Source organism: Sinohyriopsis cumingii, chromosome 4 (assembly GCF_028554795.1).
Source record: "Sinohyriopsis cumingii isolate HCF-2022 chromosome 4, ASM2855479v2, whole genome shotgun sequence".
Lineage (NCBI taxonomy): Eukaryota > Metazoa > Mollusca > Bivalvia > Unionida > Unionidae > Sinohyriopsis > Sinohyriopsis cumingii.
The window spans coordinates 25,569,038-25,596,281 of NC_142964.1; the positions used below are offsets into that span (position 1 = coordinate 25,569,038).

General features: G+C 36.4%; 1 protein-coding gene across 2 annotated transcripts in view; it reads right to left on the reverse strand.

Moving 5' to 3' along the window:
* LOC149800832 (uncharacterized) overlaps positions 1 to 27,244 on the reverse strand; it is a 155,576-nt gene that overhangs the window by 18,075 nt on the left and 110,257 nt on the right. For both annotated transcript variants that reach the window (XM_089954837.1, XM_089954835.1), the window contains exons 17-20: positions 21,187 to 21,354; positions 13,048 to 13,133; positions 7,406 to 7,476; positions 6,263 to 6,741 (exon numbers count right to left, since the gene is read on the reverse strand). In XM_089954837.1, the coding sequence (XP_089810963.1) occupies positions 6,263 to 6,741; positions 7,406 to 7,476; positions 13,048 to 13,133; positions 21,187 to 21,354 (804 nt within the window). The remainder of the gene's footprint in view (positions 1 to 6,262; positions 6,742 to 7,405; positions 7,477 to 13,047; positions 13,134 to 21,186; positions 21,355 to 27,244) is intronic.

The following is a 27,244-nucleotide window of genomic DNA, read 5'->3' on the forward strand; positions in this document are numbered from 1 at the left end:
AGTTCTTCTTTATTTATGGCAGACATACTTGATGGCAGAACAGTGTAACTGCAAAAACTTAAAATCACCAAAGCATTCAATCAGAAGAAGTCATCACAGGCTTTTCTATTTTTAGTATCAGTGGCCATATCTTATGGCATACTGGCATCATTTGCATAACCTAAAATCACTCAAAGCATAATGATTTCTGTAAAATGTGGTCAAATTCTGTTGAGTGCTTTATAAGAAGTTGTTTAAAGTATTTTCCATATTTAGTAATGGCAGCCATATTTTTTGTGGTGAATCAGCACAATCTGTATAAGGGCCTTATTTTCAAACCAAAATGATTTCTGTCAAATTTGGTAAAAGTTCAAGGGAACAGTTTCTGTTGAGAAGTCATTTAATGAAGTTTTATTTTAGTATTATTTGATGTGTACAAATTTCAAAGCCATTTATGCCTGGGTGATTTCTGTGAAGCTTGGTCATTTTCTGCTTAGCAATTTGTTACAGTAGTTTAAATGATTTTCTATTCATAGCAACATTAACCATTAACTTGAAAGCCATATATCTGATGGTAGGCAGGCATCATTTCTATAAATCTGAAATGTCTTCCTGTTTGGCTACTTTATATCAAGTTTGGTCAAATTCTGGGGAAGAATTAATTTTAAAAAGATTCCATATTTAGCAATGGTGGCCAAATCCAAAGGATTATCAGCATCAGTTGTACAAACTTTGAAAAGTCTGCGATGTCTAGTATCTGTCAAATGTGTTCAAATTCAGTTTTGCTGTTTTTGAGAAGAAATTATTTAAGGGGTTTTCTCTGTTTAGTAACAGCAGCCAAACTGGATGTTAGATTAACATAATTTGTATAAATTTTGAAAGGTGGTCTTGCCTGGATGCTATCTAGTTTGATCAAATTCTTGGTAAGGTTTCTTGTTTTTTTAACAACAGCTATATTTGGGGGTGAGTTGATATCAGTTATAAAAACTTGAAAGGCCTTCAAGCAAGGATGCTTTCTTTCAAATTTTATAAATTTCTGCTAAAAGTGTTTTGAATGGAATTCATGTAAAATGTTTTGTTTTCAGTAATTAAGGGTAAATTTGATGGTAGACTGGTATGAATTGTAAAATAAAATTAAAGCCCTTCATAGCAGGATGATCCTTAGCAACTTTTGGTCACAACATGTCAGGCTTTTGTAGATGTTTCAAGTAGCAATTGTTGACATTCCCAATACACAATGGATACAGAGACATGCCATATGATCAAATGACCCTACAGCCCTTTAAGCAAAAAATTAATATTTGGTTATATTAGAAGAAGACTGAAATTACTTTTTTTATGATAATTTGCAAACTTTAACATTAAAAGTCTTTCAGTGAAAATCCAATGATTATATTGTGGCAGCCATACTGGATGTACACTTGGCACCATTTTCGTTTGGGACCAACATCTATTGATATGGCCATCCATTAGGGATCAGTACAGATTACAATATTTTCAAGATGACCCCCATGGTGGCTATACTGAGGGTCAGTTTGCATCATTTTCATTTAGGATCAATTTGACACAGTAGGAACTCCTCTGATTAAAACCACATGTCAAAATGGCTTCAATACCAAGATCTGCATGATGCCCACCATGGTGTCCATACTAGACATCAGATCAGCAGCGTTTTAATCTAGGACCAAAAAGACATCTTCTGAAGTTTTCTGGTATCCATGCTGATATGACTTTCCATTTTGAATGAATAAGGATAAGATTCTCTATATGGCTTCCATGGTGATGATCTTGGACATCAGATTGGAATCATTTCCGTTTAGTTCCAACTAGATTTGATTAGAAGTCATTCACTGAAAACCCAAGGCTGATATGACCATCCATTCAGGAGAAACAGCAATAACAAGATTTTCAAGATGGCCACTGATGTACTGGATACTCTAGCAATATGATTTTATTTAGGACCATGTGATAAATGTATTTGAAGTTTCATGGCAATCCTCCAAATAGTTTAAGAGGAGTTGCAATAAAAACTTTGTGCTAATGGACAGACAGACAGTAGTGCTATATCTGGATTGCAAAAAATTCTTTTGCTTCAATGGTCTTACAGTAACCTGACACATACCATCACAATGCAGTATTAGAAAAAAACATTGCTAAATGTAAACCCAAAAATAGAAAAGAAAAATCATAATGCAAAAGTACACACAAATCACTGCACCATACAATATAGGTCACAAAGACCGACCATCTTAACATATGGCTTTGGTACTCATGACTTGTTTACATACCAAGTCATGTGTCTCTACAAGTCATAATGTATGATCTAAATGCAAACTATAGACTCAATGATGACACCAGATGGAATGAGAGACAGACGTAATTAATTAAACCATTAATTTGCAGGATCACCAATTACAAGGTAGTCCTAAGTTTATCAAGGAAGACTGCAGAATGTATTGCTTTAAAAGTAGATACAGTTATATCAAATTTCAAATTTATTTTCATGACAGATATAGTTTACCATGTCCTATAGCACACCATTCCCTTAGTTGACCCTGTCCTATAACACACCATTCCCTTAGTTTACCATGTCCTATAGCACACCATTCCCTTAGTTGACCCTGTCCTATAACACACCATTCCCTTAGTTTACCATGTCCTATAGCACACCATTCCTTTAGTTGACCCTGTCATGTAGTACACCATTCCCTTAGTTGGCCCTGTCCTATAACACACCATTCTCTTAGTTTACCATGTCCTATAGCACACCATTCCCTTAGTTGACCCTGTCCTATAACACACCATTCCCTTAGTTGACCCTGTCCTATAACACACCATTCTCTTAGTTGACCCTGTCCTATAACACACCATTCTCTTAGTTGACCCTGTCCTGTAGTACACCATTCCTTTAGTTGACCCTGTCCTATAACACACCATTCCCTTAGTTGACCCTGTCCTATAACACACCATTCCCTTAGTTTACCATGTCCTATAGCACACCATTCCCTTAGCTGACCCTGTCATGTAGTACACCATTCCCTTAGCTGACTATGTTCCATAGCACACCATTCCCTTAGTTGACCCTGTCCTATAACACACCATTCTCTTAGTTTACCATGTCCTATAGTACACCATTCCCTTAGTTGACCCTGTCCTGTAGTACACCATTCCCTTAGCTGACTATGTTCCATAGCACACCATTCCTTTAGTTGACCCTGTCCTTTAGTACACCATTTCCTTAGTTGACCATGTTCCATAGCACACCATTCCTTTAGTTGACCCTATCCATTATTACACTATTCCCTTAGTTGACCCTGTCCATTAGTACACCATTCCCTTAGTTGACCCTGTTCATTAGTACACTACTCCCTCAGTTGACCCTGTCCATTAGTACAGTATTCCCTTAGTTGACCCTGTCTATTAGTACAGTATTCCCTTAGTTGACCCTGTCCATTAGTACACTATTCCCTTAGTTGATCCTGTCCATTAGTACACCATTTCCTTAGTTGACCCTATCCTGTAGTACAACAATCCCTTAGTTAACCCTGTCCTATAGCACACCATTCCCATAGTTGACCATGTCCTACAGTACAACAATCCCTTAGTTGACCCTGCCGTATAGCACATCATTCCCTAAGTTGACCCTGTCCTACAGTACAGTCTGATAAGTCACCTGAGCAAAGTCATGCTGAAAATAATTCTCAACAGACTAAAGCCTCAAGGAGAGAAAAATATTGCTTAAGAGTAGGCAGGCTTCCTAGCAGGAAGGAGCATCACAAAACACATCTTCAATCTCAGACTCCTTTGCAAGAAATACATTCAGCATCAGCAGGGCCTTATGGGCAACTATGAGGAAGTACAACATCAGCTCAAACTTGATGCAGGTTGTTGAGCACCTCTATGACAAAGCCACCACTGCTGTCCTCATCAATGGCAGCAGAGGAGATTGGTTTTGAGCAACAGATGGAGTTAGACAGGGATGTATACTGTCACCTACACTCTTCAACATTTTCCTGGAAAGGATCATGGAGGATGCCTTGCATGACCACAAGGACATTGTCAGCATCAGAGGAAGAACAATCACCAACTTTTGCTTTGCAGATGATATTGATGGTTTAGCAGCAGATGAAAAAGAACTGGCTGACTTGGTTGAGCACCTGGACATAAACTCCACAGCATACAGTATGGAGATTAGCACTGAAAAAAACAAACTGATGGCAAACAACACTAATGGCATCAGTACAGAAATAAAGGTCAGCAGACAGAAGCTGGAAAGAGTCAAAAGCTTCAAGTACTTGGGATCAATTATCACAGATGAAGTCTCCAAACCAGAACTGCTTTGCAGGATTGCCCAGACAACAGCAGCGATAACAAGGTTGAGACCAATATGGAAAGATATCAACATTGCTTTTGGTTCCAAAATAAGGCTGATATGCTCAACTGTCATATCCAGCTTTCTTCTATGCTTCTGAAACATGGACGCTCACATCAGATCTATAAAGAAGGATTCAAACCTTTGAAATGAGATGCTACTGCAAGATCTCGGGCATCTCATACATTGACCATGTAACCAACAAAGAAGTCCACAACAGGATCCAACGAGCCATCGAATCCTATGAAGACCTATGGAATGTGGAGATTCCCAAAGGGCAGTAGAGAACAGGGAAAGATGGAGAGAATTGGTTGTAAAGTCAAATGTAGTGCCTCAGTGACCTACCATTCCCTTAGTTGACCTTGTCCTATAGTACATCATTCCCTTAGTTGACCTTGTTCTATAGTACACCATTCCCTTAGTTGACCCTGTCCTGTAGTACACCATTCCCTTAGTTGACCCTGTCCTGTAGTACACCATTCCCTTACCTGACCCTGTCCTGTAGTACACTATTCCTTTAGTTGACCCTGTCCTATAGTACATCATTCCTTTACCTGACCCTCTCCTGTAGTACACCATTCCCTTAGTTGACCCTGTCCTACAGAACATCATTCCTGTAGTTTACCCTGTCCTATATTACACCATTCCCTTAGTTTACCCTGTCCTGTAGTACAATTTTCTCATTTATCCATTCCCAGATGATTCATGAACCTGCTTATAATTAGATGAGACCTTTGGATCCATTTTACTCTATAGATGGCACCAAATATAAAGTAATAATGATGCCAAAGTATGCCTATCTTTTGCAAAACACTTATCATACTGACTATCATCCAGTGTTTGTTATGAGAAATGTATATACATATCAACATATAAACTTTTATGCTTACATAAGACTGTTTAAGTCACATGTCTAATGCATATAACATTGAGAACATTGTAAGATAAAAACTATACAACACAGTTGTAATAACTTTGGTCAGCAGATAAGATGCATGTTTTAAGACAAATGTTGAGGACTGAATCCTGATACAATGACACAGGCTAATTTTGACAAATGTTGAGGACTGAATCCTGACACAATGACATAGGCTAATTTTGACAAATGTTGAGAACTGAATCCTGACACAATAACACAGGCTAATTTTGACAAATAATGAGGACTGAATCCTGACACAATGACATAGGCTAATTTTGACAAATGTTGAGAACTGAATCCTGACACAATGACACAGGCTAATTTTGACAAATAATGAGGACTGAATCCTGACACAACAACACAAGCTAACTTTGACAACTGTTGAGGACTGAATCATGACACAATAAAACAAGCTAACTCTGACAAATGTTGAGGACCGAATCATGACACAATGACACAAGCTAACTAATAAATCAATTTTCTCCAGCTGACCACATTATACATGGAAAGTGAGAGCATTGGAATAACATTTGGATGTAAGGTCAACCAAATTTCTTGTCGATTTATTTTCATAATTTGCAGTGGTATAGAGAAATGAAAAAGCAAATTCTTTACCTCAGTCGATTTTATTATTATCTGGGTGTTTTGTTCAAAAACAGCGTCACTTCCCCATGATTATTTTAAAATTTGTATGTGGCAGAATTGGACTGTACAAGCATTAATCAATTTGCTAACAGTGGTTTATGAGTGTCATTCTAGCCATCAAGGTTTTCATTAGTTCATTTGCTTGTGCACACATGTTCTGATCTAAAAGAAGAAGCAACTCCCATTTTACTCCCAGGGTCAAAGAATTTTGTGAGATTTATATATGTCAACCTGATCTATATAAAAATTATGCCATAATTTTATTGACTGCAGATTTTATAACAATGAATATTAAATTTCACTTGATGAGTATTCATGTAGGACCAATGAGATTATAATTTTCTTACCAGTTGATTTTGGAATAGCCCCTGATGTTCTGGTATCTCCAGTCACTCTTTGTGAAGCTCTTTCAATATCTTTCTCTTTAAACATCTCCAAATCATGCCTGCTTTGTTGTACAGATTGTGTTTCTTCTTTTTCTTGTACAGGGGATACTTTCTTGACCTTGACTCCAATGTTGGATGACTGTCCTGTTGCATTCTTCCCCATGGATGACTGTAGAACAATATTTTTCCTAGGGACTGGATTTTTACCCATAGCAGGTGCATGTTTACCAGGTACAGAATGATCCTGGATACTAGATGCATTTTTATTTCTTGAAGATGGTGCATTTTTTAAGGCAGGTGTTGATGATGTTGGATTTGCTACAGGATGATTTTGAGAGGTTTGCAAGGCTGTTGACTCTGTTGATCTTTCACCCTGTATGTCAGTGAGCGTACTTTCTTTTCCACCTCCTTCAAAAAATCTGCTTACTTCAAAAGAATTACTGAAAAGGAGTGAAAATGTTACAAAGTGAATTCAGTACAATCCTTGCCTTTAATTAGACATGTGCCTAGATGTAAAAAAATGCACCAGTAGTTTAGGGTCAACAGTGTTTGTGCTATGTGTGATTTTAAGTGGAATCAGAAAACCTGATCTGGTGAGGAGTTATCTATTGGCACTCTGATGGGTTATTATGTGATGTTAGATCTGTAAAGCCTGGACTGAATGATGGATTCATGCTGTTTACAGCCAGATACAGGTGTCCAATTACAGTCAGGTACAGGTGTCCAATTACAGCCAGTTACAAGTGTCCAATTACAGTCAGGTACTGGTGTCCAATTACAGCCAAGTACAAGTGTCTAACTACAGCCAGATACAGGTGTCCAATTACAGTCAGGTACAGGTGTCCAATTACAGTCATGTACAGGTGTCCAATTAAAATAAGTCAGATAATGGAGATGAAGACAGATGGACAAATGGAAAGGCTAGTTAGAAGTGAGCGGAGAGAATGAGATGAAAATGACAATACATTTTAAAGATAGCTATTACTTTCTTCATCATAAGGGAGTGAGAAATAACAATCAGGCTACAGAAAGAAAGAAACAAAAAGTAGAACAGAGGGGCAATTCATACAAATATGAAAATGAAAACCTATCTGAATTACTTACCAGAGTTCCACATCATATTTTTCATCAGAGCCAAATCTATAATTTTCCTTCATTCCATTTTCCCAGCGTACCTTATGTCATAAAAAGAGGGAAAAATGTTATAACAATCATCGGCACAGAAAGACATATTATGCTTGTATCATTTCTTCACAATAATTATGCTGCTAAGCTTCATTAAAATAAATATACTGAAAGTTCACTATGCAAGATCTGAAGATAATAACAGAACTTTATATAACATAAATAAATGTATGCAAATGATTATGAACATTTTTTTTTACTTTCTGCACATCATTTAGTGTAGAATGCATCCCTGGATTCACTTTCAATGTAAATTTTATACCAAAATGCATCCCTGGATTCACTTTCAATGTAAATTTTATACCAAAATGCATCCCTGGGTTCACTTTCAATGTAAATTTTATACCAAAATGCATCCCTGGATTCACTTTCAATGTAAATTTTATACCAAAATGCATCCCTGGATTCACTTTCAATGTAAATTTTATACCAAAATGCATCCCTGGATTCACTTTCAATGTAAATTTTATACCAAAATGCATCCCTGGATTCACTTTCAATGTAAATTTTATACCAAAATGCATCTCTGGATTCCCTTTCAATGTAAATTTTATACCAAAATGCATCCCTGGATTCCCTTTCAATGTAAATTTTATACCAAAATGCATCCCTGGATTCCCTTTCAATGCAAATTTTATACCAAAATGCATCCCTGGATTCACTTTCAATGTAAATTTTATACCAAAATGCATCTCTGGATTCCCTTTCAATGCAAATTTTATACCAAAATGCATCCCTGGATTCCCTTTCAATGTAAATTTTATACCAAAATGCATCCCTGGATTCACTTTCAATGTAAATTTTATACCAAAATGCATCTCTGGATTCCCTTTCAGTGTAAATTTTATACCAAAATGCATCCCTGGATTCCCTTTCAGTGTAAATTTTATACCAAAATGCATCCCTGGATTCCCTTTCAATGTAAATTGTATACCAAAATGCATCCCTGGATTCCCTTTCAATGTAAATTTCATACCAAAATGCATCCCTGGATTCCCTTTCAATGTAAATTTTATACCAAAATGCATCCCTGGATTCACTTTGAATGTAAATTTTATACCAAAATGCATCCCTGGATTCCCTTTCAATGTAAATTTTATACCAAAATGCATCCCTGGATTCCCTTTCAGTGTAAATTTTAAACCAAAATGCATCCCTGGATTCCCTTTCAGTGTAAATTTTAAACCAAAATGCATCCCTGGATTCCCTTTCAGTGTAAATTTTATACCAAAATGCATCCCTGGATTCCCTTTCAGTGTAAATTTTATACCAAAATGCATCCCTGGATTCCCTTTCAGTGTAAATTTTATACCAAAATGCATCCCTGGATTCCCTTCCAGTGTAAAGTTTATACCAAAATGCATCCCTGGATTCCCTTTCAATGTAAATTTTATACCAAAATGCATCCCTGGATTCCCTTTCAATGTAAATTTTATACCAAAATGCATCCCTGGATTCCCTTTCAATGTAAATTTTATACCAAAATGCATCCCTGGATTCCCTTTCAATGTAAATTTTATACCAAAATGCATCCCTGGATTCCCTTTCAATGTAAATTTTATACCAAAATGCATCCCTGGATTCCCTTTCAATGTAAATTTTATACCAAAATGCATCCCTGGATTCCCTTTCAATGTAAATTTTATACCAAAATGCATCCCTGGATTCCCTTTCAATGTAAATTTTATACCAAAATGCATCCCTGGATTCCCTTTCAATGTAAATTTTATACCAAAATGCATCCCTGGATTCACTTTCAATGCAAATTTTATACCAAAATGCATCCCTGGATTCCCTTTCAATGTAAATTTTATACCAAAATGCATCCCTGGATTCACTTTCAATGTAAATTTTATACCAAAATGCATCCCTGGATTCCCTTTCAATGTAAATTGTATACCAAAATGCATCCCTGGATTCCCTTTCAATGTAAATTGTATACCAAAATGCATCCCTGGATTCCCTTTCAATGTAAATTTTATACCAAAATGCATCCCTGGATTCCCTTTCAATGTAAATTTTATACCAAAATGCATCCCTGGATTCCCTTTCAATGCAAATTTTATACCAAAATGCATCCCTGGATTCCCTTTCAATGTAAATTTTATACCAAAATGCATCCCTGGATTCCCTTTCAATGTAAATTGTATACCAAAATGCATCCCTGGATTCACTTTCAATGTAAATTGTATACCAAAATGCATCCCTGGATTCCCTTTCAATGTAAATTTTATACCAAAATGCATCCCTGGATTCCCTTTCAATGTAAATTGTATACCAAAATGCATCCCTGGATTCCCTTTCAATGTAAATTTTATACCAAAATGCATCCCTGGATTCCCTTTCAGTGTAAAGTTTATACCAAAATGCATCCCTGGATTCCCTTTCAGTGTAAAGTTTATACCAAAATGCATCCCTGGATTCCCTTTCAATGTAAATTTTATACCAAAATGCATCCCTGGATTCCCTTTCAATGTAAATTTTATACCAAAATGCATCCCTGGATTCCCTTTCAATGTAAATTTTATACCAAAATGCATCCCTGGATTCCCTTTCAATGTAAATTGTATACCAAAATGCATCCCTGGATTCCCTTTCAATGTAAATTGTATACCAAAATGCATCCCTGGATTCCCTTTCAATGTAAATTTTATACCAAAATGCATCCCTGGATTCCCTTTCAATGTAAATTTTATACCAAAATGCATCCCTGGATTCCCTTTCAATGTAAATTGTATACCAAAATGCATCCCTGGATTCCCTTTCAATGTAAATTGTATACCAAAATGCATCCCTGGATTCCCTTTCAATGTAAATTTTATACCAAAATGCATCCCTGGATTCACTTTCAGTTTATACCAAAATGCATCCCTGGATTCCCTTTCAATGTAAATTTTATACCAAAATGCATCCCTGGATTCCCTTTCAATGTAAATTTTATACCAAAATGCATCCCTGGATTCCCTTTCAATGTAAATTTTATACCAAAATGCATCCCTGGATTCACTTTCAGTTTATACCAAAATGCATCCCTGGATTCCCTTTCAATGTAAATTTTATACCAAAATGCATCCCTGGATTCACTTTCAATGTAAATTTTATACCAAAATGCATCTCTGGATTCCCTTTCAATGTAAATTTTATACCAAAATGCATCCCTGGATTCCCTTTCAATGTAAATTTTATACCAAAATGCATCCCTGGATTCACTTTCAGTTTATACCAAAATGCATCCCTGGATTCCCTTTCAATGTAAATTTTATACCAAAATGCATCCCTGGATTCCCTTTCAATGTAAATTTTATACCAAAATGCATCCCTGGATTCACTTTCAATGTAAATTTTATACCAAAATGCATCCCTGGATTCACTTTCAATGTAAATTTTATACCAAAATGCATCCATTTATTCACTTTAAGTTTCCGCCTCAGATGCAAGAGGTCGTGAGTTTGATCCTCGGTCAAGTCATACCAAAGAATTACAAAAATGGTACTAATAGCTGCCTTGCTTGGCACTGATCATTTAGAGGTTAGTGTTAGGACCGGTCAGCCTGGTGTCAGGATAATGTGACTGGGTGGGACATCATGCTACATGTCTGTGGCATGATGCCCCAGTGCTAGACATCACTTCAGAATCCACTGTCCCTGCAATAACAAGTCTGGTCACATAACCCACTATCCCTGATAGGACAAGTCTGGTCATGGAACCCACTATCCCTGAAAGGACAAGTCTAGTCATGGAACCCATTATATTGTCCCTGATATTACAAGTCTAGCCATGGAATCCACTGTCCCTGCAATAACAAATCTGGTCACGTAACCCACTATCCCTGATATAACAAGTCTAGTCATGGACCCCATTATACTGTCCCTAATATAACAAGTCAGGTAATGGAACCAATTTTACTGTCCCTGATGTGATAAGTTAGTCATGGAACCAATTATACTGTCTCTAATATAACAAATGCCCATTATACTGTCATGGTCAGTTTTTCTTTGGAAATTGTTTCCTAAATTAATTCATTTAAAATAAGGACATGAACTTACTATAACCCCCCAAAAATCTGATTTTACATGAACTTACTATAACCCTCAAAAATCTTATTTTACATGAACTTACTATAACCCCCAAAAATCTGATTTTACATGAACTTACTATAATCCCCAAAAATCTTATTTTGCATGAACTTACTATAACCCCCAAAATTTTGATTTTACATGAACTTACTATAACCCCCAAAAATCTGATTTTACATGAACTTACTATAACCCCCAAAAATCTGATTTTACATGAACTTACTATAACCCCCCCAAAAATCTGATTTTATGTCAACTTACTATAACCCCCAAAAATCTGATTTTACATAAACTTACAATAACCTCCAAAAATCTGATCTTACATTAAGAGTACCCACTCATAATCATGTGGCTTTGCATATTAAAAATCGATCTTATAACAAAATGGCTTATATTGTGTGCCAGCATAAAGCAGCTTCTTTATAACAAAGAAAAGTGGACAACTTGAATGATCTTTACCTTTACTACACCTTTTTCTAGACTTTAAGTACAGTGGACAACTTGAACGATCTTTACCTTTACTACACCTTTTTCTAGACTTTAAGTACCGTGGACAACTTGAATGATCTTTACCTTTACCACACCTTTTACAAGACCTTAAGTACAGTGGACAACTTGAATGATCTTTACCTTTACCACACCTTTTACTAAACCTTCAGTACAGTGGACAACTTGAATGATCTTTACCTTTACTACACCTTTTACTAGACCTTAAGTACAGTGGACAACTTGAATGATCTTTACCTTTACCACACCTTTTTCTAGACCTTAAGTACAGTGGACAACTTGAATGATCTTTACCTTTACCACACCTTTTGCTAAACCTTCAGTACAGTGGACAACTTGAATGATCTTTACCTTTACTACACCTTTTACTAGACCTTAAGTACAGTGGACAACTTGAATGATCTTTACCTTTACTACACCTTTTACTAGACCTTAAGTACAGTGGACAAATGTAATTATTTTTACCTTTACTACACCTTTTACTAGACCTTAAGTACAGTGGACAACTTGAATGATCTTTACCTTTACCACACTTTTTACAAGACCTTAAGTACAGTGGACAAATGTAATTATTTTTACCTTTACTACACCTTTTACTAGACCTTAAGTACAGTGGACAACTTGAATGATCTTTACCTTTACCACACCTTTTACTAGACCTTAAGTACAGTGGACAAATATAATTATTTTTACCTTTACTACACCTTTTACTAGACCTTAAGTACAGTGGACAACTTGAATGATCTTTACCTTTACAACACTTTTTACTAGACCTTAAGTACAGTGGACAAATATAATTATTTTTACCTTTACTACACCTTTTACTAGACCTTAAGTACAGTGGACAAATATAATTATTTTTACCTTTACAACACTTTTTACTAGACCTTAAGTACAGTGGACAAATATAATTATTTTTACCTTTACTAGACCTTTTACTAGACCTTAAGTACAGTGGACCAATGTAATTATTTTTACCTTTACTAGACCTTTCTTGTAGACCTTAAGAACCACACCAGTGTTTCCAGGCCCTCCATCTTGGTTCTCAAATTTCCAGTCCTTCCCTACAACAATCATTTTAATTGCTCTTAAAATTTGCCTTTAAAATGTATAAACTTAGGACATAAACCTATTTCTCTAAAACCCATTTCCTAGGATGACAATACAAGAAAGGTAACTCTAGCTTCTCTTGCAACATACATACACACATACTTCGAGTGATCCAAACATAGATATATATGTACATACATAGTTACGTGCATACATACATACATACATATGTACGTACGTACATACATACATACGTACGTACGTACATACATGCATACATATGTACATACATACATACATACATACATATATACATACATACTTCTATCTTTCCTTCTATTTAAGAAGATCAATTAAATCTATTTTTGGACAGATCCAGTGGCCTAGTGGTTAGAGTGTTCACCTCGGATGTAGGAGGTCGTGGGTACAATCCCCAGTCAAGTCATACCATAGACTTGCAAAAATGGTACTAACAGCTGCCTCGCTTGGTGCTCAGCATTAAGAGGTTAGTGTTAGGACTGGTCAGCCTGGTGTCAGGATAATGTGGCTGCGTGGGACATCATGCTACATGTCTGCGGCATGATGTCCCAGTGCTAGACATCGCTATACACTGTCACACTGCAGACATTGTAGCGTTATGACTGAAAAATTGTTGAAGCTACTTTAAAAATCCAAATCACATACACACACATAGACACTAAATCTATTTTTGAAGTATATTGATTTATAGTTGAGACACTTATAAACTGAACATTCTGTTATCAAAATTATGGCTGGCACTGATATCACTAACCAACACTCTTTTTTTTGTAAGGATGTTTACTGTTAAAATGTTAGAATTTTAAAGTTTTGAGAATGAGATAAAATGATTTAATTGAAGATCATAAGAATATAAAAATTTGAAACAAGTATGATGATGTTAGCATGCATTTTGTGGAGCCAGACTCTTTAAAGATGTCTATTCCAAATAAGATCATTCATTGCAGACTGGTACTTATGTCAACGACATTCACTGACTGGTAATCATCTTAACAGATTTATCCTTATGTCAATGACCTTCTCTGACTGATACCCATCTTAACAGATTTACCCTTATGTCACTGACATTCACTGACTGGTACCCACCTTAACAGATTTATCCTTATGTCACTGAAAACCACTGACTGGTAATCATCTCATACACTCAAATACTCATACAATAGACTGATATTTATTGAGCTGTCAATGACATTCATGGACTGGTACCCATCTTAACAGATTTATCCTTATGTCAATGACATTCACTGGCTGGTACCCATCTTAACAGATTTATCCTTATGTCACTGACATTCACTGACTGGTACCCATCTTAACATATTTATCCTTATGTCACTGAAAACCACTGACTGGTAATCATCTCATACACTCAAATACTCATACAATAGACTGATATTTATTGAGCTGTCAATGACATTCATGGACTGGTACCCATCTTAACAGATTTATCCTTATGTCAATGACATTCACTGGCTGGTACCCATCTTAACAGATTTATCCTTATGTCACTGACATTCACTGACTGGTACCCATCTTAACATATTTATCCTTATGTCAATGACATTCACTGACTGATACCCATCTTAACAGATTTACCCTTATGTCACTGACATTCACTGACTGGTACCCACCTTAACAGATTTATCCTTATGTCACTGACATTCACTGACTGGTACCCATCGTAACAGATTTATCTTTATGTCAATGACATTCACTGACTGGTAACCATCTTAACAGATTTATCCTTATGTCACTGACCTTCACTGACTGATACCCATCTTAACAGATTTACCCTTATGTCACTGACATTCACTGACTGGTACCCACCTTAACAGATTTATCCTTATGTCACTGAAAACCACTGACTGGTAATCATCTCATACACTCAAATACTCATACAATAGACTGATATTTATTGAGCTGTGGATGCTTCAGTGTTTAACACAAATCTTGATTTGGGTTTTCAGCATTAGTACTAAGGTCAAGGCCATCTCAAAGGATTCCCAGATATCTTGGCTCTGGAGGTTTGTGGACAATAAAATTACAAGACACTTCATAGTTATGTTGTTCAAATCTGTAGTATGGAGATATCCAAATTTCAAACTGTGTTTTATCTGATGGTAAATAATCCAAATAATTAGCTTTGTTTATTCAAACTGCTGAATTTCATCTTTGTAAACCCCATGAAGAATTAAGAATCTCACAATGTAAACAAACTTGGCCCCATGACACTTTATCAAGCAAACCAAAAAAATGATTGATGAGCATAATCATTGGGTTTCTTGGTGGTACACAACATGTAAAAGACCGTATCATATTGCAAACTTTCATCAGATTTTTTCACATCATCAACACATTGCTAATGTCAAAGACCAGGATATCAATGCTTGATGGTTAGTGTATGTAAACCTCTGATGTTACTGACTGACAATGCTAAATTGACACACTATCATATCACAATGCTAAATTGACACACTATCATATGACAGTGCTAAATTGACACACTATCATATGACAATGCTAAATTGACACACTATCATATGACAATGCTAAATTGACACACTATCATGACAAAAATTGGCACACAGTTCACAGATGGCAAGTGTTCTAACTGAAATCTTGATGGGCATCTATAGGTGAAATGCCAATATCTGCTGTAGCATGAACACTGCAGTGATTATTCAATATCATTGGGGAGGCTGCTGTAGTGTATACACTACAGTGGTAATTTACTGAATACCAGTTTTGAGGCTGCTGTACTATATACATTACAGTGGTAATTTATTCAATACAAATGAGGAGGCTGCTGTACTGTATACACAACAGTTGTAATCTATTAAATACCAATCGGGAGGCTGCTGTCATGTATACACTACAGTGGTAATTCACTGAATACCAGTGGGGAGGCTGCTGTAGTGCATACACTATAGTGGTAATTTACAGAATACCAGTGGGGAGGCTGCTGTATAGTGTATATACCACAGTGGTAATTTACTGAATACCAGTGGGGAGGCTGCTGTAGTGTATAAACTACAGTGGCAATTCACTGAATACCAGTGGGGAGGCTGCTGTAGTGTATACACTACAGTGGTAATTTGCTGAATACCAGTGGGGAGGCTGCTGTAGTGTATACACAACAGTAGCAATTTACTACCAGTGTGGAGGCTGCTGTATAGTGTATACACTACAGTGGTAATTTACTGAATATCAGTGGAGAGGCTGCTGTAATGTATACACTACAGTGGTAATTTACTGAATACCAGTGGGGAGGCTGCGGTAGTGTATAAAATACAGTAGTAATTCACTGAATACCAGTGGGGAGGCTGCTGTAGTGTATACACAACAGTAGCAACTTAGTGACTACCAGTGTGGAGGCTGCTGTATAGTGTATATACTACAGTGGTAATTCACTGAATACCAGTGGAGAGGCTGCTGTAGTTTATACACTACAGTGGTAATTCACTGAATACCAGTGGGGAGGCTGCTGTAGTGTATACACTACAGTGGTAATTCACTGAATACCAGTGGGGAGGCTACTGTAGTGTATACACAACAGTGGTAATTCACTGAATACCAGTGGGGAGGCTGCTGTAATGCATACACTATAGTGGTAATTTACAGAATACCAGTGGGGAGGCTGCTGTATAGTGTATATACCACAGTGGTAATCTACTGAATACCAGTGGGGAGGCTGCTGTAGTGTATACACTACAGTGGTAATTCACTGAATACCAGTGGGGAGGCTGCTGTAGTGTATACACTACAGTGGTAATTTAATGAATACCAGTGGGGAGGCTGCTGTAGTGCATACAATACAGTGGTAATTTACAGAATACCAGAGGGGAGGCTGCTGTATAGTGTATACACTACAGTGGTAATTTACAGAATACCAGTGGGGAGGCTGCTGTAGTGTATACACTACAGTGGTAGTTTACTACATACTAATGAGAAGGCTGCCTTTTGATCTAACTTGTGCCAATTTCTATCGAACAGTAATGATAGTGTATGATAATATTTAACAAAATTAGGTAAATTTCCTATAATATAAATTTTATAAAACCTAACTTTTTCAAACATTTAAGTCCTTCTCAGCAAAAAAAATGATAATGTTATACATTGCAGGTTAAAAAGGTGGCCACCATATGTTGCCTGTCAATGGATGCTGGTGAGAACACTGGGCATACATCACTGAGCAAGCAGGGAGTTTGGCAATGAAAGCCAATGGCTGCTGGATGACCAAAGCTAATAATATAATGCTGTGCCATGCAGAAGGGCATATTGGTCATACAACCAAGGCACCAGGGATGTTGCAAAGCGATGACCAAATCTAATAAGATTCCAAACCCATCAGTGAGTTGCATCCAGGTGATAAATGCTAGTAACACTGTATTGCTGGGTCAGAAGAAAGTTGCACTGTAATGAAAGTCAAAGCAGCCAGTAGTTCTACAATGTAAGACATAGCACATGCTGTTTTTGTTTAAGTGCTATGTCTTGCTATTCAAATAACGGGCTTGTATAGTGTGTTCCTATGTCGTTGACATCGGAACAAGTAGTCACAGTTTCAGGAATATCTCACACTAATTTGTGTGTAATTAATATACTTACTGTGCTGTCTTTATCCTGGTGGAATGAAAATATGACACAAGCAAATGGACACATTTTCATGTTCCGATGACATACATTTAAATTTGTTGCAATGCGATGGTAGTCAAGGTATGCTGAAGTATGTTTAAGTAGGTTCATGTGGCAGATATGTTTCTTGAATGAAACAAAATGTTGCTTTACAGTTTCAATAGGCACAATATAGTTTTATTCGTTTTGTTAAAGAATAATATTTCATTTTAACCCAATTTCAGCATTCCTGGCTTTCATCGTTTTCCAGCCAACTGAAATGTAGGACAATAAAACTTGAAAACAGGTCCATTTGTGAGAATTTGAGTAACTTTACTTTGTAGGAAAGTGTCATTATTGGTTGCCAGCTGTGATATTTCTGAAAATTTGACTTTTGTTATACTGTTAGTCAACATCAAGACACACTACACAGCGCCATTATTTAGGGACTAAGACCCATCACCCCCCAGAACAAAAATATTGGGTATGTGTCTTACGTTGTAGGACTAGGCAGCCAAGTGACCATTAATAATGTTCATAATTGCAATACCAGACCTGCCAACCCTGATGAGTCCATCTCAGTAAGGCAGTTGATTTTTCTCCGTAACATTGAACAGTTTTCAGTAAGGTGTAACAAAATATCAATAACTGCTATTGTAAAGCTGGAAAACATAATGAAAAGTTTGTAAAGTATGCAAAGACTTTATTTAATACTAGTACAGTTGCAAAACTCTAGTTCCAAGCTCTATGTAGTTAATGGCTTGTTGCTATCTCTCAACTTTAATGCTTGGAAATTCTTTCCATTTCACATGATGACAGCAATCACATCTCCCACCACAAGACATACTCAAATTGGCACGTGATGTCCAATAAATGTAGTTGTGTCCTTTCCAGCTTTTATTCACAACAATCTGAAAACTCTTTTCTATTCTTCTGTGTTGACTATTAACACTTTTCTAGAAGCTTATTTTCCCTTTTGTCTTAAACATTCAATGCTTCCTGGATGCCATTTATAAAAATTCTATAAACAACTGTTTGATCATGCAGATGCTTTGCATTATCAAATAATTACAGTTTAAAGCATCTGGGGTGATACTGCAAAGTTAGACTGGGTCCCTGACTAATTTCACTAATTCTAAGATGAAACCCAGATCCAAACAAAACATGGAAGAACCAATTATTTGGATTTTTTGACAACAATCATTTTTCCATAGATTTTGCTAGTATGCCATAAGTCTGTATTTTAAGGGTAATTTTCATAAGTCTTATGGCAAAATCGTAAGAGTTGGCAGGTCTGGCAATACTCCAAAAGTGTTGATGAAAAAGAAAACATTCCTCCTGGTATCACTCTCAATAACCTTGCCAACCTTTACTGAATATGATGAAACAGCCTTGAGATATTCTGTTTATTTACAGATATGCACTGACCAAAATGATAAGATATGCACTTGTGCTATAATGGATAGACTAACCTACCACTCATCCCACAGACTGTTGTAACAAATATCAGACTGGTAAACCTACCACTCATCCCACAGACTACTTGTAACAAATGTCAGACTGGTTAACCTACCACTCATCCCACAGACTGTTGTAACAAATATCAGACTGGTAAACCTACCACTCATCCCACAGACTGTTGTAACAAATGTCAGACTGGTAAACCTACCACTCATCGCACAGACTGTTGTAACAAATGTCAGACTGATAAACCTACCACTCATCCCACAGACTGTTGTAACAAATATCAGACTGGTAAACCTACCACTCATCCCACAGACTGTTGTAACAAATATCAGACTGGTTAACCAACCACTCATCCCACAGACTGTTGTAACAAATGTCAGACTGGTAAACCTACCACTCATCCCACAGACTGTTGTAACAAATGTCAGACTGATAAACCTACCACTCATCCCACAGACTGTTGTAACAAATATCAGACTGGTAAACCTACCACTCATCCCACAGACTGTTGTAACAAATATCAGACTGGTTAACCAACCACTCATCCCACAGACTGTTGTAACAAATATCAGACTGGTAAACCTACCACTCATCCCACAGACTGTTGTAACAAATGTCAGACTGGTAAACCTACCACTCATCCCACAGACTGTTGTAACAAATGTCAGACTGGTAAACCTACCACTCATCCCACAGACTGTTGTAACAAATGTCAGACTGGTAAACCTACCACTCATCCCACAGACTGTTGTAACAAATGTCAGACTGGTAAACCTACCACTCATCCCACAGACTGTTGTAACAAATATCAGACTGGTAAACCTACCACTCATCCCACAGACTGTTGTAACAAATATCAGACTGGTAAACCTACCACTCATCCCACAGACTGTTGTAACAAATATCAGACTGGTAAACCTACCACTCATCCCACAGTCTGTTGTAACAAATATCAGACTGGTAAACCTACCACTCATCCCACAGACTGTTGTAACAAATATCAGACTGGTAAACCTACCACTCATCCCACAGACTGTTGTAACAAATATCAGACTGGTAAACCTACCACTCATCCCACAGACTACTTGTAACAAATGTCAGACTGGTTAACCTACCACTCATCCCACAGACTGTTGTAACAAATATCAGACTGGTAAACCTACCACTCATCCCACAGACTGTTGTAACAAATGTCAGACTGGTAAACCTACCACTCATCCCACAGACTGTTGTAACAAATGTCAGACTGGTAAACCTACCACTCATCCCACAGACTGTTGTAACAAATGTCAGACTGGTAAACCTACCACTCATCCCACAGACTGTTGTAACAAATGTCAGACTGGTAAACCTACCACTCATCCCACAGACTGTTGTAACAAATGTCAGACTGGTAAACCTACCACTCATCCCACAGACTGTTGTAACAAATATCAGACTGGTAAACCTACCACTCATCCCACAGACTACTTGTAACAAATGTCAGACTGGTTAACCTACCACTCATCCCACAGACTGTTGTAACAAATATCAGACTGGTAAACCTACCACTCATCCCACAGACTGTTGTAACAAATGTCAGACTGGTTAACCAACCACTCATCTTACAGACTGTTGTAACAAATGTCAGGTTGATATCATATTGTAAACTGTTCAACATCTCCAGTCTCATGCAATGTCATTACTTCAAGCTGTTTCATGCAAGAATCTTGTAAGAAGTGCTCTTGATTGCAACTGCCTTGTTTTACGAGTTTACAAACAATACTGCAAATAGTATCACAATGTTATCATCTGAGTAAGCACATTAAGCCCTGAATTTGTAAATTTTCAAATATCTACATAAAATGTGAATACGTAAATTACACTGATGACAACTCAAAACAAGGCTGACTACAATGCCTAAACAGAAGAGTGCAGTATAACACTGCCATTTAGGGATAGCATGACCCTTACCTCTTTTGACAAGACACCCCACGGCAATCTTCTCCTCCAACTGCAGTAGCCTTGGCTCATTCACAGGCAGAATGTCATAAGCCCCATCTACCCCATACCTGTAATTATACTCATCACAACCGCTTGGATTTTTCTGATCCCACTTGACAGATATCCAACCATTATTACCTGTAATTACATCAACCAAATTAAATACACACCAAAACCATTTTAATGTGGACAATTTTATTCCTAAACCACTTTCTTGCAGTGTGCAAAGGAATCTGGTTTAAATAATCTGTCAAAAAAAATCATGCAGGAAATCTGTTTTCAATGTAACATGGGAAAAAAATCACTACCACCTGAGCCAATTTCCATCTGATGACTAAAAAATGTAGATTCAAACTGTTATCAGACAAAAAGGTAAAGATTAAAATCTCAATTACCTGACATGTACCATGATGTCACTTAAATACAATTTTGAAAATGTTCATCATAATTATAAAATATTTGTAATTAGACAATTACCTTTGATAAGAATTCAATGCCAATAGAAAAAGATATGACCGAGAAATTAAAATATGCAATTTGCACTTACCGTATATACTCACATATATGCCAATTCATTTAGGACCACAATAAAAGCTTGGGGAAAAAAAGGGAGGGGGCAGCTTATCCATGGGCCAAGGTCTAAACTTGAAACATTTTAAGTTTTTGTGTTGACTACCGCAATGCCCGTAAATCCTAAGACAAGAAAAAATAACTATTTGTTTCCATGTCCAAAGACATATGAATGTAAAACAAAATACATTTTAAGTGTCCCAACACTTGGAGGCCCATGAGATGTCAATACAAAACTGACAAGACTTACACAGGTCACACATCAGTGACCAGCTCTTTCAATAACCATGTCAATAAACTGCTATGTACTACTATGATTGTTTTTATTATTTTGCATGTGCATATTTTTTTCTTTTCCCATCATGAAATTAAATAAAGGTAAATAAAGACTTCATAATTTAGTGCAAATTGTGCTTAGTATCACAATATATCCTAGTTTGTTCCCAAGCAATATTTTTCCAGATCATACTCCAGCTAGACATACATAGCTGTTTCATTTACACTGATCCAAATGATCTTTTTCAATGATATAAGCAATCCTACAGACTGAGGTAACCTATATGAAGAGGCACATATATGCTTAATAGTACAAGGCACACAACCAGCATATATTCATATAAATACATACTTAATAAATATATCAATACTTAACAAATATATCAATACTGAAAAGAGTTATTACAACAAATTGTTTTTTTTGCAACTGACAAGAAAGTGATTAAAGAAAACATCCTTATAAAAAATAAAAAGAACATGATTATTGTGAAGGCCAGTTTTATTTTCTGCTCATTAATTTGATTTTTGAAAGCTCACACAGCTTGTCAATCTATATACATATTTATATGGATAATAAGGAACTCATGGAAGTTTAGACATTATCGCATTATATAAATGGATGATTACAATTAAACATGAAAAGCAGCGACATCTTCATACGCTCATAACTTTGAGGTAAACTGACCGTAGTGTCCTAAGAAAATCATTTCTTTCATACTAAAAACAGGTTTCAGTTCTGTTTACAATAAATCGTAAATTGAGAATATATCTTAAAGAAATTATATTTTATATGTATTCTCACTAGTTTTGTTCAATGTTTGTTTTTGATTCATCATTTAGGGTTTATTTTGTATCATTTATGATTTATAATTTATTGTTTATGGTTCACCATTTATCAATTTTATGATTTACTGTTTAATGCAGATATATAAATTATCATATATCATTTTTTATTTATAATTTAGTTTTTAATTCTTGAACTCTGCAATGTTTAACACACAGTGCTCATTAATTCTGTGTTCATTTAGCATTCGTTTACAGCTCATTTTCAGTCCATACATGTTTACATTTCAAAGGGATATTTAAAAGTTTTGTGGTCTATAATTAAAATTTGTATAATAATTATTTCTACGTCACACAAAATAAGTAAAAATAAGCGCCAAGAAAATGACAAACTGTAAAGACAATAACTCTGACTCTAAAATGGAATAGTAAGCAATTTGTTCACATAAAAAATATCCCCAACTCGACCTCCTCTTCTGTATATCAACCTAACCCAATGATGGAGGTGATTTAAAAGTCAAAACAAGCACAAAACTCCTTTAAAATAGTGTTATTACAATAATTTGTCAACATGCATAAATTATCATCATTATCATAATATAAACAATGATTTACAGCAATGTTCTACAAACTGCAAGAGTAGTTACATTCACCAAATTTTGTCACACACTGCATCCAGCTGCAAGTCAAAAGGTGCAACAACTCTTACAAGAATCATGGCGGGGGGGGGGCAAAAAAAAATTGCCTGTATGCACATCGTTATATCATGACCATAATATCAATACATTTAACAGCCATGTATCAAAGACCTCAGTTCAAACTGTCAGACTAGCTGTGATAATGAGATCATGCCAGACACTGCATTAGCCTACAAGGCATAAACACTGCATTAGCCTACAAGGCAAAAAACACAGCATTAGCCTACAAGGCAAAGACACTGCATTAGCCTACAAGGCAAAAGACACAGCATTAGCCTACAAGGCAAAAGACACAGCATTAGCCTACAAGGCAAAAGACACAGCATTAGCCTACAAGGCAAAAGACACAGCATTAGCCTACAAGGCAAAAGACACTGCATTAGCCTACAAGGCAAAAACACTGCATTAGCCTACAAGGCAAAAAACACAGCATTAGCCTACAAGGCAAAAAACACTGCATTAGCCTACAAGGCAAAAAACACTGCATTAGCCTACAAGGCAAAAGACACAGCATTAGCCTACAAGGCAAAAGACACTGCATTAGCCTACAAGGCAAAAACACTGCATCAGCCTACAAGGCAAAAAACACTGCATTAGCCTACAAGGCAAAAACACTGCATTAGCCTACAAGGCCAATAGGGCCATAACTCCTACAAAAATAGAGGGAAGAAAGCAGTTTCTCAATACATACATTTTCAAGTGATGGCCATACATTTTACAAAGCTTCATAGCCATCCATAAAAATGTTACAGGACTAGTTGCACTAAGAGAGTTATTACATGCACTACACAAAGAGAGTTATTAATACACTACACTAAGAGAGTTATTATATGCACTACACAAAGAGTTGTTGTTGTTGTTGTGGGGTTTAACGCCATTTTTCAGCACACGATAGGCTATACATGGCGGCCAGTATTAATGGTGGAGGAAGAACCCGAGAAAACCCCGGAAAGAACCACCGACCCACGAGAAGCTACTGGCAAGCTTTCTCACATACCCACATTGGCTGAATCCTAGACTCGAACCGCCGCAGACAGAGGTGAGATGGCAGTGATCCGTAACGAAGAGCGCTTTAGACCACTCGGCCACTCAGGGCCCCCTACACAAAGAGAGTTATTAATACACTACACTAAGAGAGTTATTACATGCACTACACAAAGAGAGTTATTACATGCACTAAACAAAGAGAGTTATTAATACACTACACTAAGAGAGTTATTACATGCACTAGACAAAGAGAGTTATTACATGCACTAAACAAAGAGAGTTATTAATACACTACACTAAGAGAGTTATTACATGCACTACACAAAGAGAGTTATTAATACACTACACTAAGAGAGTTATTACATGCACTACACAAAGAGAGTTATTACATGCACTACACAAAGAGAGTTATTACATACACTACACTAAGAGAGTTATTACATGCACTACACTAAGAGTTATTACATGCACTACACTAAGAGAGTTATTACATGCCCTACACAAAGAGAGTTATTACATACACTACACTAAGAGAATTGTTACACACTACACTAAGAGAAATGTTATGTACACCACATTAAATTATAAGATGAAAGGAAAAGTAACTCAAACAACAAGAGTCCCTTGATGGGACGAATGCTCTACTGGCTGCAAAGAATTTCCAGGAATTCAAGTAAAGACCATTTCTTCCTTTTAACTGCTGAGTGCTCAAGCCATCTTAGACATTATTCAGTTATAACAAGATTTTTATATTAACTGCTGTGGTGGACATACTGGATGACAGCTTGGCACCATTATCATTTCAAACCAACAAGGCATCATAAGAAGTCTTCTGGCAAAACCTTGATGGCAATATTACTTTTTATTCAGGAGGATTAGCAACAACAATATTTTCAAAATGGCAATTGTGGCAGCCACATTGGGAATCATGTCAGCTACATTTTGATGTAGAACCAACTATACATCACAACAAGTCTTCTGGTGAAAACGCCAAGGCAAGTTACTTTTTGTTGAGAAGAAGTAGTGATAACTTGACTTTTTAAAATGGTCACTGAGATGGCCATATTGGACCTTAGACTGGCACCATTTTCATTTAGGACTAACCAGACAACATAAGAAGTCGTTTAGTTATAACCCCATCATCACAGAATAAGGCTAGAAAATAACTTGGTAATGCCTTACAACAATTCTGTATAATTGACTTCATGGATGTTTACAGTGTTGCATAGTGTTTGTTTCTGTTCTTTTCTTCTATTGGTAAATGAGTATGACATGCATCTCATTTAGGTCACTCACAGTGATAATCCATCATCACAATGTACACAGGTACTTTAATCCCAGTTCTCACTCACAGTGATTCCCATCATCACAATGTATACAGGTACTTTAATCCCAGTTCTCACTCACAGTGATTCCCATTATCACAATGTACACAGGTACTTTAATCCCAGTTCTCACTCACAGTGATTCCCATCATCACAATGTACACAGGTACTTTAATCCCAGTTCTCACTCACAGTGATTCCCATTATCACAATGTATACAGGTACTTTAATCCCAGTTCTTGCATACAGTATTTAAAGGAGGCATATCACTATATACTGGCACAGTGATTGCCTAGATCTTGTCAGGGAGTAGTCTACAGTAGACAACTTACTACAGCCATAGTAGATTACATGAGCCAAATTAGTAATTGTATCAGTATTTTAAATGCCTCATATCGATACACCATTTTTATGTTGCATTCTTGGGGTTTAAAATTCTGTAAAATGATGGTATTATGTATTTTACGTATTTTTGTGTGTGCAATGTTTAGTGTATTTCTATATGTTGTTTATGATTTAGGAGATATATATATATATTTTATTATTAATAATGTCTATTCAATGTAATATGTTGACTTGTCAGGTCTATTTATAGCTCAAAGGACTGGCAGCATAGCTGATAGGGCAGGCAGCATGGGAGCATAAAGCTTATAGTGCTGGCGACAGTTTTTTGCAGCATATAGCCATTAATGTGGTAGTATGACCTGCTGTGTGGTAGTGGAGCTATGGCTGTAAAAGTTTAATCAGTGTAGTTGATATATATAGAAGTGTAACTGGCCATGTGGCAGATTAGATGGCAGTAAAGCAGCATAATTTGTGACAGTGAAACTTTGTTGAAGGATATGGATTTCGAACTGTGCAAAAGAAAAGTGAACAGTGATTTATTATTATAAAAACATATGGTTGTATGAACCATACTCATTTCCTTAAAGCATATGGTTGTATGAACCACACTCACTTCCTTAAAGGATATGGTTGTGTGAACCTTACTAATTTCTTTAATGCATGTGGTTGTATGAACCATACTCATTTCTTTAATGCATATGGTTGTATGAACCACACTCATTTCCTTAAAGCATATGGTTGTACGAACCACACTCATTTCTTTGAAGGATATGGTTGTATGAACCACACTCATTTCCTTAAAGGATATGGTTGTGTGAACCTTACTAATTTCTTTAATGCATGTGGTTGCATGAACCATACTCATTTCTTTAATGCATATGGCTGTATGAACCTTACTCAATTCTTTAAATCATGTGGTTGTATGAAACATCCTCATTTCTTTGAAGCATATGTTTGTATGAACCATACTCATTTATTGAAATCATGCGGTTGCATGAACCATACTCATTTCTTTGAAGAATATGGTTGAATAAACCATACTCA